Raw genomic sequence first — 17,235 nt, forward strand, 5'->3', positions numbered from 1 at the left:
TTGAGTGTCATGTGAGTGAACCACCCTGGAAATGATCCTCCTATCTCCAGACTGTTCCCCAGTCGACATCTTGCTTACAACCTGAAGAGCAACCCCAAGCCAGAGCCAGCCAGCTAAATTGTTCCTGAATTCTGGACCCTCAGAAACTATGTGAGATGACAAATTCTTTTTGTTTTATGCTACTATGGTTAATAGATATGCACCTGGATTAAAATCCAACATCCTTACGGTGCCCATCCCCTCATTATTCCTCTGATCTTAATTATTAACTATTCTCTGAACTGTTCACCCTGTTATTATCCCATTGGTCTCCTTGATGGAAGTAAGACCTTTCCTTGCTGTACTCTCTGCTAGAAAATCTACCTCCTACAACTATTTGCAGGGCTCACTCTCTCATCTGCTTTTTTTTTTTTTCTCTCATCTGCTTTAAGTGTTTGCTCAGATGTCACTTCCTCAAGGTGACCTTCCCTAAGAGTCTGGCTGGAAGAGCCCAACTACCCCAGTTATCCCCTTACTCTGCTCTCTTGCCTCAGAGCCCCAGGACCAGCTACATAATTTGTGGGTCCCAGAGCAAAATGAAAATTCAAAGCTTTTGTTCAAAAATTTCTAAGAATTTCTTTTTTTTATATATATATTTATTTATTCATTCGTGAGTGACAGAGAGAGAGACAGAGGCCGAGGGAGAAGCAGGCTACATGCAGGGAGCCCAACATGGGACTTGATCCCAGGTCTCCAGAATCACGCCCTGGGCTGAAGGCAGCACTAAACCGCTGAGCCACCCGGGCTGCCCTAAAAATTTCTAAGAATTTCAAGATGGTAACAGCAGAGTATTAAACCAATGTTAGGCCCTGCACCACTTCATAGCTCACATGCCTACAAAGCCCGTATTGCACAGCACCAACCTCTACCTGACATTATTTGTTCACTGTCCTTCTCCCCAACTAGAACAGAAGCTCTAGGAGGGCAGGGGCCCTTGTTCTGTTCACAGCTGAGTTCTCAATGTCAAAGGTGGTGCCTGGGACACCGCTGGCATTTGATGAAGATTTAATGAATGATTGAACAAACCACAATGAGGGATCCCTGGGTGGCGCAGCGGTTTGGCGCCTGCCTTTGGCCCAGGACGCGATCCTGGAGACCCGGAATCGAATCCCACATCGGGCTCCCGGTGCATGGAGCCTGCTTCTCCCTCTGCCTGTGTCTCTGCCTCTCTCTCTCTCTCTCTCTCTCTCTCTGCGACTATCATAAAAAAAAAAAAAAAAAAATCACAATGAAAGAAGCTTGACTCTGAAGGAAAGAGAGAGGCCCTCAGAAGAGGATTGTTATTCATGGAATGGGAGAACATTTTTGCAAATCATGTATCTGGTTACAGATTTGTAATCTAGAATATATAAAGAATATGTATAAGTTGGGGTGCTTGGCTGGTTCAGTGGGTGAAGCGTCCAACTCTTGATTTCAGGGTTGTGATCTCGAGATTGGCTGTAGAGACTACTTAAAACTAAAGTCTAAAAAATAAAAGTTTGGGGTGGCTCCTGAGTGGCTCAGTCAGTTAAGCATCTGCCTTTGGCTCAGGTCATGATCTCAGGGTCCTGGTATGGAGGCCCACGTCGGGCTCCCTGCTCAGCAAGGGAGTCTGCTTCTCCCTCTGCCCTCTCCCCTGTTTGTGCTTTCCCTCTCTCTCTCTCTCTCAAAAAAAACGAAACAAAACAAAACAAAACAAAACAAAACAAAAATATATATATATATTTAAAAATGTTTTATTGGAGTTCAAATAATAAATAAAATCTTTAAAAAAGAGAGAAAAAAAGAAAGAACTAACTTGTATGTGGATATTTATCACAGCATTATTCACAGTAGCCAAAGGTGGAACTAACCCAAGTATCTATCAACTGATAAATGAATAAACAAAACGTGGAAAGGAAATTGTGACATAGGCTACCGCACAGATAAATCTTGAAAACACTTTCCTAAATGAAATAAGCCAGACACACATATAAAAATATTGTATGATTCTACTAATATGAGGTACCTGGTAGCACCAAATTTATGGAGACAGAAAGTGGAGTGGTGGCTGCCAGGGGCTGCGGGAGGGAAGTGGGGAGTCATTAGTTAATGTGTATGAAGTTTCTGTTTGAGGTGATGAAGAAGTTCCGGAGATGGATGGTGGGGATGGTTGCACAACAGTGTGAATGTACTTAATGCCACTGAACTGTATATTTCAAATTGGTTAAAAGGGCAAAATTTATGTTATGTATATTTTACCACAATTTTAAAAATTTTCTAGAGAAAATTCATATTTAATGGGGAAACACTGAAAGCTTTTTTTTTTTTTTTAAGATTTTATTTATTTATTCATGAAAGACACACACAGAGAGAGGCAGAGACTCAGGCAGAGGGAGAAGCAGGCTCTACGCAGGGAGCCCAATGTGGGACTTGATCCCGGGTCTCCAGTATCATGACCTGGGCTTAAGGCGGCACTAAACCGCTGAGCCACCCAGGCTGCCCCACTGAAAACTTTTTACTTGAAATCAGGAAATAGACAGGGATGTCCCCTTAGCACTACATTCAGCACTGTTCTGAAGACACAGCCAGTGTAGTAAGGCAAGAAACAGGAAAAAAGGTATAAGAATGGAAAAGACAGAAACAAAACTGCTATTAATCACATATTTGAGGAAGGCCTGGGTAGCTCAGTGGTTGAGTGTCTGCCTTTGGCTTAGGTCATGATCCAGGTTTGTGGGATCAAGTTCTGCATCAGGCCTGCTTCTCTCTCTGCCTGTGTCTCTGTCTCTCTCTTTTTTTTAGAGATTTTATTCATCCATTCACGAGAGACACGGACTGAGAGAGAGAGGCAGAGACACAGGCAGAGAGAGAAGCAGGCTCCCGAGGGAGCCCAACGTGGGACTCCATCCCTGAACCCCAGGGTCATGACCCAAGTCAAAGGCAGATGTTCAACCGCCAAGCCACCTAGGCATCCCTCTCTCTGTGTCTCTCATGAATAAATAAATAAAATCCTTTTTTAAAAAAATCACAGATTTGGTTATGTACCTAGAAGATTCAAAAGAAGCTCCTGATAAAATGTCAAAATCAATGATGGAATTTAGCAAGGTGCTGGTTACAAAATCAATATATAAACATCAGTTATCTATTTTTTTACCTGTGTGTTGGGGGCACCCAAACCACCCATTTTTGGAAATTCACTAGGACTCATAGAGCTCAGTATAGAGTTGTATTCATGGCTAAGCTTTATTACAGCAAAAGTCACAGGCCAAGACCAGAGGGTTCATATGCGGTTTTCCTCATGCTCTCTCCCTTCATGAGGATCACATAGAGCTCACTCTTTCCGCAAACAAAAATGTAACAAAACATGGGATGCTTGGGTGACCCTGTTGGTTGAGCATCCGACTCTTGGTTTCAGCTCAGGTCATGATCTCAGGGTCATGAGATGGAGCCCTGTGTCAGGCTCCTCTATGGGCATGGAGTCTGCTTGAGATTCTCTCCCTCTCCCTCTGTCCCCCACCCCTCACATACACTCTATCTTTCTCTAAAATAAAGAAATAAATGTTTAATTTTTTTTAAAGATTTTATTTATTTATTCATAATAGACACAGACTGAGAGAGAGAGGCAGAGATACAGGCAGAGGGAGAAGCAGGCTCCATGCAGGGAGCCCGACACGGGACTTGATCCCAGGACCCCAGGATCATGCCCTTGGCTGAAGGCAGTTGCTAAACTGCTGAGCCACCCAGGGATCCCCTAAATGTTTTTGTTTTTTTTTAATGCAGAAAAATGTGTATGATGTTTTTTGCCTAAGGGAGCCTATTAGACTCAGCTCTCAAGGTTTTTTTATTGATGATTGATCACTAGGGTGCACCAAAATTCTAGACTCCCAGAAGGAAAGCAGGCATTCAGCATTAACCACATGATTTGCACAAACAATCCAGGCACAGTGAGCCACACAGAATAGTTCAACAGCCAAGTACCCAGACACCAGCCAAAGGCAAATCTTGCAAGTGGGACAGCTGATTCAGATCTGCTAAGTTAACCATTTTCTGTACAACTAACAGTTCTAAAATAAAAATTTAAATAAATATGGCTAGAGGGTATTTATAAATATCCAGCAAGGGGGGATAAATCTAACAAAAGATATACAAGACGTCTTCAAGGAAAATCTGTAAAAACCTTGTTGAGAGACCTCAAAGGTCTAAAACAGGAAGATACATAACATGTTCATGGCCTGGGAATGAAAAGGGAGATGAGAGGATGGGAGATTTTTTTTTTTTTTTTAAGATTTTATTTATTCATGATAGGCACATCACACACACACACACAGAGACAGAGAGAGAGAGAGGGAGAGAGAGGGAGAAGCAGGCCCCATGCAGGGAGCCCGACATGGGATTCGATCCCGGGTCTCCAGGATCGCGCCCTGGGCCAAAGGCAGGTGCCAAACCACTGTGCCACCCAGGGATCCCAAGGATGGGAGATTTAAGGAGAATGGAAAAAAGGGAAAAACCATATTTAAAAAATTATTTATTTATTTATTCATGAGAGACATACAGAGAGAGGCAGAGATATAGGCAGAGGGAGAAGCAGGCTTCCCACAGAGAGCCCAATGCAAGACTTGATGGCAGGACTTCAGGATCACAACCTGAGCTGAAGGCAGACACTCAACTGCTGAGCCACCCAGGTGTTCCCAAGAACCACGTTTTATTTATTTTTATTTTTTTATTTTTTTAAGAACCACGTTTTAGAATCAGTCAGACCTGTGCTCTGACCCCAGCTCCTCCACCCTCCACTCAGTAGCTGAGTGATATTGGGCCAGCATGGTAGCCATGGTGGATCTCCCTTGAAGAAAGAACTTAATCAGCTGTGAAGAGTGCCTTTGGAGGACGGTCCCCAGGTGCAGTACCCGCAATTACTATTTTGTTTGGATCAAGGTCATGTTCTTTTCTGGCAGCCCCCAACCGTGACTAAGCATCAGGGCAAGGGGAGGGGGAGTACTAGGGCCTGGCCATTCCCAAATAATGTGGCTCTTCCAACGGCAAACTTTCTTTCTTTCTCTCTTTCTTCTTTTTCTTCTTTCCTAACTTTCTTTCAAAGATTTTATTCATTTTTAGAGAGAGAGAGCGTGCAGGCACGTGAGCCCATGTGCAAGCAGTGGGAGGCAAGGGCAGAGGAAGAGGAAGAGAGAAAGAAGCAGACTCCCTGCTGAGTGCAGAACACTCTGAGATCAGGACCAGAGCCAAAATCAATTTTGGCAGACGCTTAACCCACTGAGCCACCCAGGCGTCCTTTTCCTTTTTTAATGGAAGTAAAATTCACATACCACAAAATGCACCACTTTAACCATTTTGAGGCATACAAGCCAGTGGCATTTAGTACCATCACACTGTTGTGCAACTGCCTAACCTCTATCTGCTTCCTAGATATTTTCATTGCCCCAAAAAAGAAGTGATTAAGCAATCACTCCTCATGTACCCTTCCCTCCAGACCACCAGTCTACTTTCTGTTTCTAGGCACCTGTGACAAGAAATTCTTGCAATAAAAATTTTGAAAAAAAAAAAAAAGGAAAAGAAAGAAATTCTTGCAATTCACCTCCCCTGTGTGCTGGCTGAGATTCCTCAGAGCTGCACCATCTTAAGCTCTTCCTATGCACACCTCCCTTCCCCCTCTTATGCCACAGGTGGTCGACCCACTTCCCAGCACAGCCCTGCTCCCTCTCCCCTTAATCTTTCACTGGCATGCCCCCCACCGGCCCTAATAAATCTTTTGTATTGCTAACACCTCCGCAACATTTGCTTCTGGAGGCCAATTTAACACAGCAAGATGCTGTGAGCTCTAAGCATCTACGAAGTGATACAAGTTCTCAGAAATACTGAATGTGACTCGGAGGACCCAACAATGTTAATACCTGACTGTAGAAAGCATTGACTAAGTGCCAGGCACTGCGGCAGTTGTGGACTCCCACGGGCTCCCTCCTGAACCCTCACAAGCATGTGATGGGGGCACCATTAGGATCCTCGCTTTGACAGAGGAGAAAGCAGAGACCCACTGCACGGGGAGCTTTCCCTCTCTGGGAAAAAAAAGTCCTCACCACCAACCAGAAACAGTTTCCTAAATACGGAAGTGCAGTATCATCTTAGCCAGAGGAAGGCCACAGGCAGCCTCTTGCCCTGGGCTGAGCCTGGCTAAGGAAGCACCTGTTTCTGGAAGGTTCCAGAATAATCCAGTTCCTCAGCCTACACAGTGGGAGGGGACTATTTCCAAATTGAAAGTAGCCCACCAGTCCTCTCACAGATGTCCCAAGGATGTCATGCAGCCACCAGAGCGATACCTGTAAACCTAGCTTCTGTGCCAACACAGGGAGGTGGGGAAGAGTCTTGCCTTGGGTCACCTGAAGGTTAGCATCTTTGAGAGAGGAGTAGAAATTAGACAGGCACAGCCAAGGTTGGGGTAAGGTGCGGGGACAGAGTGGGCACCAGTTAGCATTTGGTTGTCCTGTGTTCCTTCAGGCACAGATCCCTGGGATACACAGGGAGCCCCTTGAAGGCAGGGGCTAGATCGGATCCATGCCTGTGAACGCAGGGAAGTCAGGGGAATGTTTCCCGAGTGAATGAAGGATTCAGGAGAAAGATGCTGAGCCATTGGCTGGAACAGTTACCAGTTACCAATAACTGGTACAGTAACAGTTACCAGTTACCTCTGGAACCCAGAGGGGACTGGGAGGAGAGGTGTTTGGGGCTGGGGTCAGGGTGGAACTTGCTTGTTTCACTCCACTGGAGCGATTTTTGTCTGCGTGTTCACTGCTCTATCTCTGGTGTCTGGAACAGTGGCTGGCACACAGTGGGTCTCAATCAGTGTTTGCTAAATGGCAGTCACACACATATGCACACAAAACCACCACCACCAAGAAAACCCCCAGGAACTCTGATAGCCCCTTCTGCCAGGAGCAGTTAAACTATACTCTGCTAGGAGAAACAGTCCTGCACTGAGCAAGAACCATAGGCCAGGCCCTCATCAGAGGCCGATCATGCCTTTTTTTCCCCCTTTGATTCTTACACACTCTCAGATAATGGCAATGCTGACCACAGCTACCTCTTAGGAACACAAACACATCAGATGCTGTTCTGAGCACCTTACGTGGACTCTCAGTTCCCATACCACGGGCCCCTGAGGTACTTACTCTCAGTGTCCCCACTTCATAGATGAGGACACCAAGGCACGGAGAGAGAGAAAGCCACCTGCTTCCGGTCACACCAACCACAAGAGGCAGAGCTGGGGAGACAACCACAAGCTTAAATAGCAAAACTTTAACTGAGTACCTCTTTTTTTTTTTTTAAAGACTTTTTTATTTATTCATGAGAGACAGAGAGAGAGAGAGAGAGAGAGAGACAGGTAGAGGGAGGAGCAGGCTCCATGCAAGGAGCCCGATGCGGGACTCGATCCCGGGACCCCAGGCTCATGCCCTGGGCACAAGGCAGGCGCTAAACCACTGAGCCACCCCGGGCTCCCCTAACCAGGTTCCTCTTAAAGATTGGAATTGGCTCTATTAGGTGATTGATGAATCGGGCAGCATCCTGTCTAGCAAGGAAAGGGAGCTCTGTCCAGCCACCCAAAAGAAAGGGTTTTTAAAGGTAGATAGGGACCAGAACAAAGAAAAGTATTAGCAAAGAACGCATTGTTTCAGGCAAGGTTGCCCTCCCTAAGGGGAATGAAAGGGTCTTATCAGTACATTTCCTCCTGCTAACCCGAGATTCCAGGTGGACTAATTAAATGTTACCATGGGGGAGGGGCAGAGGCTGAAACTACTCTTAGGTTAGGTATTAAGTCTTGGTTTGCTGACTGGGGCCCGTGCCATAAGTGACACCATTTGGGAGGCTGTGGTTTTCTTACTACCACCAGGAAGGCCGTCTCCAGAGTGATTTTACGTGGTCTATTTTTACATATGGAAGGAACTGAAGCCCCCTACCCAGGGACACTGTGGGAGACAGCATAGTGGTCCCCAAAATGTTGACATCTTCATCCCCAGGACATGTGACTACGGTACATTATGTAGCAAAAAGGACTTCGCACATATGATTAAATTAAGGATTTTGAGCTGAGAGACTTCTGGATTATCTGGGTGAGCCCAATGCAGTCATCGGGTCCTTATAACTGACAGAGGGGGCACTACTGGAGTCAGAGAAGGAGACGTGATGACAGAAGCAGATGCTAGAATGAGGCGCTCTGCAAATGGTGGAAGAGATACACACCAAGGGATGCCGCTACCTCCAGAGGCAGGAAAATGAAGTCTCTCTGGAGCCTCCAGAGGAACCAGTCCTTCGGACACCTCAATTTCAGCCCATGAGATTTGGACTTCTGACCTCCAGAACTATGAGCTATTAAATTCGTGTACCTTGGGCAGCCCAAGTTGCTCAGTGGTTTAGCGCCGCCTTCAGCCCAGGGTGTGATCCTGGAGACCTAGGATCCAGACCCATGTCAGGCTCCTTCCTGCATGGGGCCTGTTTCTCCCTCCCTCTGCCTGTGTCTCTCAAAATAAATAAATAAAATCTTAAAAAAATAAATAAATTCATGTATCTTAAGCCATGATATACTTGGTACTTGGTTACAGCAGCCATTGGGAGTTATTATGATTTTTTTTAAAAGATTTTATTTATTTATTCATAAGAGACAGAAAGAGAGAGGCAGAGACACAGGCAGAGGGAGAAGCAGGCTCCCACTCCATCTCAGGTCTCCAGGATCGCACTCTGGGCTGAAGGCATCACTAAACTGCTGAGCCACCTGGGCTGCCCTACAGCAGCCATTGGAAGCTCATGTAGGCACCCAGCTTTTAAGTGGCAGAGAGGGGATTCAAACTCAAATCTTGCCGATTTGAAAGCTCTGGATCTTCTGGAATCTCTTTTGGAAGTGTGACGCTTGGCATTATTCCAGATGTGTTTTTTTTTTTTTTTTTTTCCAGATGTGTTTTTCTTGGGGTCGCTGGGCAGGGCTTGGCACTAAAGATATGTTAATGGTCATTATCATTATACCTCCTTCCTTTCTGTACACAGTGCCACTGCCTCAGTCTTCTCTTCTCTGCTCAAGAACCTTCCATGGCTCCCCAGCATCCTCAGGATAATGTCGAACCCCTTTATGGCAATGGAGAACTTTGCAGCCTGGCTCTGTCACCCAGCAGACAAAGGCACTAGACCCTTATGGGCCAGGTTTCAGGGGCCACCTGGATTCTACTGAGAAACACTTCCTGCAGCTTGCAAACTCCCTTACAACCTCCCTTCTAAGTATGGCTTGTGAGACTTTCCTGGCTTTCCCTCACAACTAGAATATACTAAACACGATTGCTAGTTAGCCACTCCCTCTTCTGGGGGCCACCTTACCCTGTGCCACCTTCATTATAATACCTGTATTCTAATTTTTGGGTTCCAGTAAGGCTGCCCCCAGCCTGGGAAGCCACCGTGGGCAGGGATGAGATCTCGGCCTCTGCTGATTGCTGCCTGCCTCTGCCTCAAGGAATGTCCACTGTCTATCTCTCTGCTTCTCCACTTTCTTATCTACTCTCTTGAGGAAGCTGACAGCCTAAAGTCCTAGTTGCTGGGGCAGCATGACCAAGCTCTCAGACTCGTAAGTCCCCAGAGACATAGGACTTCTATTCAGCTGTGGAAAGAGATGAAGCATTGACACACTCTACAATGTGGATGAAACTGAAACACATATGAAATATCCAGAATGAACAAATCCACAGACACAGAAAGCAGTCTGGTTGTGGCCAGGGGATGGGGGACAAGAGGGAATGAGGAGTGCCTACACTTGGTGGGGAGAGGATTACTTCCAGGATGATGAGAAAGTTCTAGAACTAGATAAACATGGCAGTTGTGCAACATTAGGAATGTACCAAATGTCACTGAACTGTTTGCTTTAAAATAGTTAATTTTATGTCTTGTGAATTTTAGCACAAATTGAAAAAAAAAAAAAGAGGTGGCTGAGGGAGAAGGTAGCTGGAACTTCTAGGTCTGAGGGAGGAGGAGATGGGGTTCAGGACTCCCAGGTCTGAGGAAGAAGGGCTGGAGGTCTGGACTCCAGAGTCTGAGGGAGGAGGGGCTGGAAGCCTGGACTCCAGGGTCTGAGGGAGTTGGGGCTGGGGGTCTGAACTCCAGGGTCTGAGGTAGGAGGGGCTGGGGGTCTGGACTCCAGAGTCTGAGGGTGGGGGGGAGCCTGGGCCTCTGAGTCTGAGGGAGGAGGGGCTGGGAGCCTGGACTCCTGAGTCTGAGGGAGGAGGGGCTGGGGGCCTGGACTCTTGGTCTGAGGGAGGAGGGGCTGGGAGCCTGGACTCTTGGGTCCAGGGGAAGCAGGAGGAGGCTGGGGCCCAATGGCCTGATTTTTAAGAGGGGAGGAAACCAGAGTTAGTTGAGCATTGCTATGCCAGAGAGAGAAAAGAAGGATCAGAGTAGAGGAAGCAATTGCTTTGGGGGGGGAGGCTCATTAGATGGAGATGTCGACACCAAGGCCTCCCTTCCCACCCTGAGCCAACCCACTGGGGAATTCCAGCTGCTGCCCAGAGGAAGGGAGAGGGGAAGGCAAGTGAGGGGGAGGAAGCAGGGTCACCAGGGCCCCACACCCAACAGCCTAAGGACAGAAACTGTACCCAGAAAGGAGCCTGGCCTGTGGGCCTGGATTCTGGGGCACTGGAGGAGGTAAGAGCTAGGAGGTTGGACCAGGCAAATGTAGAAATTCTAGAAGGGACTGGGGTCTGGATGGCTGGGGCCCAGGGGAGGAAGAGTAGAGGGAGCTGGAGGCTCAGATTCTGGGTCCTGGGGAAGACAAGGGCTGGGTGCTTGGACGTTGAACTTCTGAAGCTGGAGTAAGGAAGTTGGGGCCAGGCGAAGCTATCTGAGGTGCTGCTGGTAAGGTTTTGAGTGGGGAAGTGGCAGTTCAGGGGCGAGGTCCCAAAGAAGGTGGCAGGTCAGTCAGTGGGACAGTCTGTCTGCCTGCTGTCCTGCTGTGCGGACTTTGGCTCCGCCACGCTGCTACCGCCTACGGGGCCCCACCCCATGTCCCCTCTCCCTTTCCGACCTCTCCCACGGCCCCAGGCCTAGGACGGAGAGAGCCAGAGGGAGAGTTCGCACAGGTGAGCATACAGGCAAGCCCAGGGGCCACCAGTGGAGGGCTGGCTGGGAGAGGCTCAGAGGCTGGGTAGAGGGAGGCCAGCCTGGAAAAACTGGGAGGTCAGGATGGAGAAACAGTTGTTCCAGGAGGGAGAGCGCCCCAGGCTGCGATCTGGCTTCATCAGACCAGACCCCTCACCCACTGCTTCTGCCCAGGAGCCAATGGGGGCCTCAGAGCCAGGAGGCCACCTTCTGATGCACCTGGACTCTTAAGGCAGGTTCCTCACCTGAGAGAGAGGCAGACAGACAGAGAAAGGCTTGTGGTCCCTTTCCTTCTCCTGCAGAGCCCGGTATGTGGGGCTACCTGTCCCTGCTGCCTGCCTTCCTGGCCCTCTGGGCTATCACTGGAGTCTGGACCGTGTGAGTATTAGAGGCAGGATGACCCCTGGGCCTGAGGGAGGAGGGAGCTGGGGGCCTGGACTCCAGGGTCTGAGAGAGAAGGGGCTGGGGCCTGGACTCCTGGGTCTGAGGGAGGAGGGGCTGGGGCCTGGACTCTTGGGTCTGAGGGAGGAGGGAGCTAGAAGTCCTTGTTTCTGTGGGTAACAGAAAGAAAAGCTGTCGTTTAAAACCACTTTGATGTCTCCCTGTACTTCAGTTTTGCCCTGGCAGTAGCCAACAGGTCTGTGAACCTCACCGAAGGTTTTCCCTACATCAGGTAGTTATGGCGCGGGAGGAGGGGGTAGGAGGGTGGTTCCAAGGTGAAAGAGGGGGGGGGCCTGGCTCCGAGGTGCCACAGGACGATCCTTTGTCTCCCCCAGCCTCTGTGGATCTTACCCCCCTCAGAGTTGCATCTTCAGCCAGCTGCTCAACATGGGAGCTGCTATGGGTAAATATCCTCAGCACCCCCCGGCCAAGGTGTGGGGGTTAGCCCAGGTGTGGGGGTTAGCCCCCACCCGTAGATACCCAATCTCTCTGCAACCCATCCCCCAGATGTGGGGGTTAGGCCCCCATACCTAGACGCCCAGTCTCTCCGCACTCCATCCCCAGATGTGGGGGCTAGGCCCTCACCCCCAGACGCCCAATCTCTCTGCACCCTGGCCCCAGGAGTCCGAGCCCGGCTTGCCCGCCCACTTCCCTCTTCTCCCAGCCGCCTGGATCTGCATCATCCGTTACCACCAGCTCCGGGACTGGGGAGTCGGAAGATGGTTTAACCAGGTGATCCTGTGGACGGGGCTTCTGTGTGCCCTGGGCACCTCCGTGGTGGGCAATTTCCAGGTGAGACGGCGTGCACTCCAGGAGCCCAGCCGGGCGTTCGGACCAGCCCGAGTCTGGGACTACAGCTCCCAGCACCCCCCGGGGCCTCCGCCTTCTCTATTGGCGGGGTGGGGGTGGGCTCCTCCGCGAACGGCCTTCTGGGACTCTCTCTCTTTTTTTAAAGATTTTATTTATTTATTCATGAGAGAGGGGGTGGGGGCAGAGAGAGGCAGAGATAGAGGCAGAGGGAGAAGCAGGCTCCATGCAGGAAGCCGGATGCAGGACTCGATCATGGGACTCCGGGATCACGCCCTGAGCCAAAGGCAGACAGACGCCAACCGCCGAGCGCTGAGCCACCCAGGTGTCCCATACCTTCTGGGACTTCTATTTCTCTTGTGGCTTTTGGGCCGGGGAGAAGGTGAGCTCCTCGTCTCTCTGGATGGAGTGCCCCAGAGGCTCTTGGTATAGCGATTCCACTGAACACTAGAAGGTTGGGGTAATTCACTGCGGTTCTTTGCCCCTTTCCCCTTTTAATAATGAAATTACTCAGAGCCACTCATTCTTAGGTTTTACGTTGTATGCATTTTCATCCATCTCCTCAAGGGCTCTAGCTAGACCCTTTTTGGTCAAACAGAACTTTTTAATTTTGTTTTTTGTCTTGTTTTTGTTTTTAATCAGCTGGCCTGCGGGGGTCAGAAATAAACCCAGATTCATAGACTCCAGAACTCACATTCTTCACCTTGAAGTTCAGTTGATATTTGTAGAACAAATGAATGGATGATCAATTGAAGAAAGCTTATTGATTATTTTGTTATTTAATTTTACTGAGGTCTCTCCAACCCCTGCCGCCCCCGCCCCCCGCCCTTGCTGAGTATACTGCAGGATAAGAGGCTGCCTCCAACTTGTTCATAAAAATTCCCTCTGCATAGCGCTCATTCACTCATTCGTTTATTCCTGTGCTCCACAACTGTGACTTGTTTTTTTTTTTTTAAAGATTTATTTATTTATTCATTCAGAGAGAGCGAAGAGAGAGGCAGAGACACAGGCAGAGGGAGAAGCAGGCTCCATGCAGGAAGCCCGATGTGGGACTCGATCCCGGGTCTCCAGGATCACACCCCAGGCTGCAGGCAGCGCTAAACCGCTGCGCCACCGGGGCTGCCCCACAACTGTGACTTGTTAAAATTATTATATCGTTCCCCTAAGGAGTCTTTTAAAGCCATTTCCCGCTGGTCATTGCTTCTCCTCATTAAACTTTTAATATTAAAAAAAAAATTAAATAACATGTACGGGGATCCCTGGGTGGCGCAGCGGTTCGGCGCCTGCCTTTGGCCCAGGGCGCGATCCTAGAGACCGGGGATCGAATCCCACGTCGGGCTCCCGATGCATGGAGCCTGCTTCTCCCTCTGCCTGTGTCTCTGCCTCTCTCTCTCTCTCTCTGTGACTATCATAAAAAAAAAAAAAAAAAAAAAAAAAAAAACATGTACGATGTATCAGTAAGCCACAAACCATAGTAATATTTAAGAACTTTTCACCCTCTGAAAACCAATTTTTACCCCCTGGATGCCAGTGTCAGCCCTCCCCCACCCTGGTTGAGAATGAAAGATGTATTGCACTAATATTTCCTGAGCGCCTATGATGTGCCAGACCCTGTGTTAGGGAGGGAGGCCACAGCAGTGAGCAACAGATTAGAATGCCTGCCCTGCTGGAGCTGACAATAGCCAATACACCTAATCAATAATCCAGTCAACTGGCTATGGCAGTTTTCACAGTCCACTGGGTAGGTCAAGGACCCCTCCCCCCATTACAGCCCTTGTACCCTCCATCCCCTGCCATCCCCATTTATCTATCTTCCTCTCAATTCTGGTCCCTTTTCCTTCCAGCAAAAGAACCAGCTGCCCGTACATCTGACAGGGGCCTTCTTTGCCTTATTCGTGGGCAACCTGTACTTCTGGCTGCAGCTCTTTCTCTTCTGGTGGATGAAGAGCCTGCCCCAACCTGGGGCCCCCTGGATCAGGCCACTCCGCCTGGGCCTCTGCAGCCTCTGCACCATCCTCATGGTAGCCAGTATCCTTACCCGGGCCAGTGACAGGGGCATTGGGATGGGTTGGCTACCTGCAATATGCAGTGCCCTGTCCATTCTCCGTCTCAGCCTCCTTAGTATGATAGAGTAATGGAAAGCGTCAACCCTGGGGTTAGGCAGCCTGGGTTGGATTCCACCTCCCCTAGTACCAGCTTGTGGGCTGGGGGGGGGGGGGACCCTCCATTGGCTGAACTTTTCATTCCCTGTGCTCCTTCAGCTGTCAAATGTGGATAATAATAGGGCTGCTCTCCCACCCCGAGTTGTAAAGAATGAAGGAAGTAATACCTGTGAGGTGCTTAGATGGGTTTCCAGCATAGTGAGCAACCAAGAAATTCTGGGAGGATGGTAAAACCAGTGGTAGTGGTCTGTTTGGGGTACCTGCCCTGTGCCAGGCATCATGTTGGCTAAGACTGAGGCCTAAACTGAGGTTCAGATAGCAGGGAGTCTCTTGGCCAAGACCCATCATGAAGTCCAATGGTGGAACTTGTGGTAGGCGGAAGGCAGCTTGCACCAGCTCTTGAGACCAGTTCGTATTTCTTCCCAACTCCATGTTTTGTGCTACCACTGACCTTGGTGAGAGTCTTCACAACATAGAAATTGGCCAACGCTGCAAATCAGAGCTGGTAGTTAACCATTTACCATCATGCCTACTTCTGGGGAAAGACTCCACCCAGCCCAGTTCTTAGTCTCCATAGCACGACACGCCTCTGGGTGGCTCAAATCACTGTCTGTGTTTTAGTTTCCGTATCTATAAAATGGAGTTGTTTTGATTACTGACAGGTGAAGTGCCCTGAGAGATGAGAGGCCTGGAGGCAAATTCAGTCTCCCTGACTGATATCCTCCTAGGGGAGGGTGGAAGGGAGACCAGAAAGCTACTGGTGTTCAGAAGAGGCTAGAGGGAAGCAAGCTGAGGTCCTGTGCTCTCTGCACGAGGACATCTGCTTATTTGGAGTTATCCCTACAAATGGAGCTGGCAGTCCCATCTCCCAGAGCAGCAAACTGAATCCCATGGAATAGGTGAGACGGGCTGACCCCTCAGCTAAGCCTTTAGCTACTCCAGCCATATGAGCAACATCTCTCCTCTGCAGAGGCCCTGTTGGTGATAAGATCCAGCTGGCCCCTTTTATTTTATTATACTTTTGTTTTAAAAAAGATTTATTTATTTATTTATTTATTTATTTATTTATTTATTTATTTAAAGAGAGTGAGTGAGAGAGAGAGAGAACAGGAAGAAGAGCTGAGCACAGATCCTGACATGAGGCTCCATCCCAGGACCCTGAGACCATGACCCAAGCTGAGACCAAGAGTTGGTGACTTAACTGAATGGCTCAGGTACTCCTTGCTGGCTCCTTTTAAAACCCCAGTTGGGCTGATAATCAGTTAGGCTACAGGGTCCTTATTCTGTGGGGCTCAAGTATCCCTTGGCCCTGGAGCAGGGAGATGGACCGACCATAAAGACAGCCAGCAAGCTTTGCGCAGTGGCAGTATCGCAGCCAGTGAGGTTTATCTGAGGCTTGATTATTACTAGTTGAAGATGGCCAGCATTGTGTGATAGGAGCTGGGGGTCTGCAAGGATGGGTCTGCGAACTGGCAGATTCTGAACTGGTCTTGCAGAACCAGCTTTTTGCCTGCATTGGGAGGTTGGGGAGACACTACAGGTGCATGCTGAGGGTGGGAGAATCAGCTTGGAGATGAAGCTGCTGGCAGGGCCTGAGACAAGCATCTCCAGTGCTCAGGTGAGGTTTTAAAGGCTCTCATTTCTGCATGGCTCAATAGGGAACCATGGAAAGCTTATGAGCAGGGGAGGAATAAGGCCATTTCTGGGGGTAACCACCTTGTGTGTGGGTGCTCTCATGTCTCCTTTGCTCTAGAATTCATGGGGTCGGGGTGATGTTGGCCTTATTCGCTGCCTAAAAATCCTTCAATGAATGAAATGTCTAAACTGATCTAGGAGTGGGTGGGAGCTAGCTAGGTTGATAAACAGAAAGGTTGTTGCAGTGAGGGGGCCCCAGAAAATCAGGGACCTCTCTGATAGTCTGAGGTTGGAGTGTGTGTGTGTGCTGGTGGTTGAAAAGGTTTTCAGGGAGCACCTGGCAGGCTCAGTCAGCAAAGCATGTGACTCTTGATCTTGAGGTTGTGAGTTCAAATCATACATTGGGTGCCGAGTTTACTTAAAGAAAGGAAGAAGAAAAAGAAAAGAAAAAAGAAAAAGAAAAGGAAGTTTTCAGGAGCAGGGGATTGAGGACTGGAGATGAGACAGGGCAGACCAGAAAGAGATGAGCTAGGCCAGTGGGATAAACCTTGGGCCACCAGCTGGCCATGGGGATGAGGAAGGGGAGGGGGTGAGTGGGTGGCAGAACTGTCATCAGATGGGAACACCAGGAAGAGGAGCATATTTTAGGGGGTGAGTGGGAGTGGCCAGTGTGCCACAGGTGGGGGATGAAAGTTGCCAACAGAGCCCAAGGCCAGCGCCCTGGTCGGTGTCTTTAGGAAACCCTGAATATTTGATGGAAGAAGCAGTTGCAGCTGCTTGTCTAACAAGGCAAGTGGGAGATGGTGATGGTGGAGCCCTGATGGGGTCAGGGAGGATTGAGGGTAAGACAAAAACCTTGTTTTGGGATGTTGGAAATGCCATAGGAGCGAGAGGAACATGCCAGTGGAACATCTGGGAAACGGCCTTGGACGGGTCGGAAGGCATCCCTGTAAGTGTCTGGGAGCTGGGTGGCCGGCTGGAGGCCATTCCGCCAGTGTAGGACACCCAGCAACAGTGACCCAGCAGGCTCCCGGACCCTTCCTGCTTGCTGTGGCCC

At 49.1% G+C, this 17,235-nt stretch overlaps 1 protein-coding gene and 1 pseudogene across 16 annotated transcripts in view; both read left to right on the forward strand.

The window, feature by feature from the left end:
- The window catches only part of TMEM150B (transmembrane protein 150B), a 20,498-nt gene continuing 3,263 nt past the window's right edge, over nt 1-17,235 (forward strand). For 2 of the 16 annotated variants that reach the window (XR_013389188.1, XR_013389211.1), the window contains exons 1-10: nt 10,347-10,680; nt 11,077-11,114; nt 11,436-11,511; nt 11,747-11,806; nt 11,910-11,977; nt 12,239-12,366; nt 14,226-14,409; nt 14,853-14,998; nt 15,627-15,757; nt 16,916-17,127. Coding sequence is in view for 6 of the 16 variants with exons in the window: in XM_077914750.1 (XP_077770876.1) it covers nt 10,406-10,680; nt 11,077-11,114; nt 11,436-11,511; nt 11,747-11,806; nt 11,910-11,977; nt 12,239-12,366; nt 14,226-14,409 (829 nt within the window). In the remaining 10 variants the exon portion in view is untranslated. Of the gene's footprint in view, nt 151-4,730; nt 4,893-10,318; nt 10,681-11,076; nt 11,115-11,365; nt 11,512-11,746; nt 11,807-11,909; nt 11,978-12,238; nt 12,367-14,225; nt 14,410-14,852; nt 15,443-15,626; nt 15,758-16,915; nt 17,128-17,235 lie in introns of those variants that run through there. The other 14 variants (XR_013389210.1, XR_013389217.1, XR_013389182.1 and 11 more) reach the window with 12 other exon arrangements.
- Nucleotides 15,893-15,961, forward strand: LOC144289628 (U4 spliceosomal RNA; annotated as a pseudogene).

Source organism: Canis aureus, chromosome 1 (genome assembly GCF_053574225.1).
Source record: "Canis aureus isolate CA01 chromosome 1, VMU_Caureus_v.1.0, whole genome shotgun sequence".
In the NCBI taxonomy this organism is placed as follows: Eukaryota; Metazoa; Chordata; class Mammalia; order Carnivora; family Canidae; genus Canis; species Canis aureus.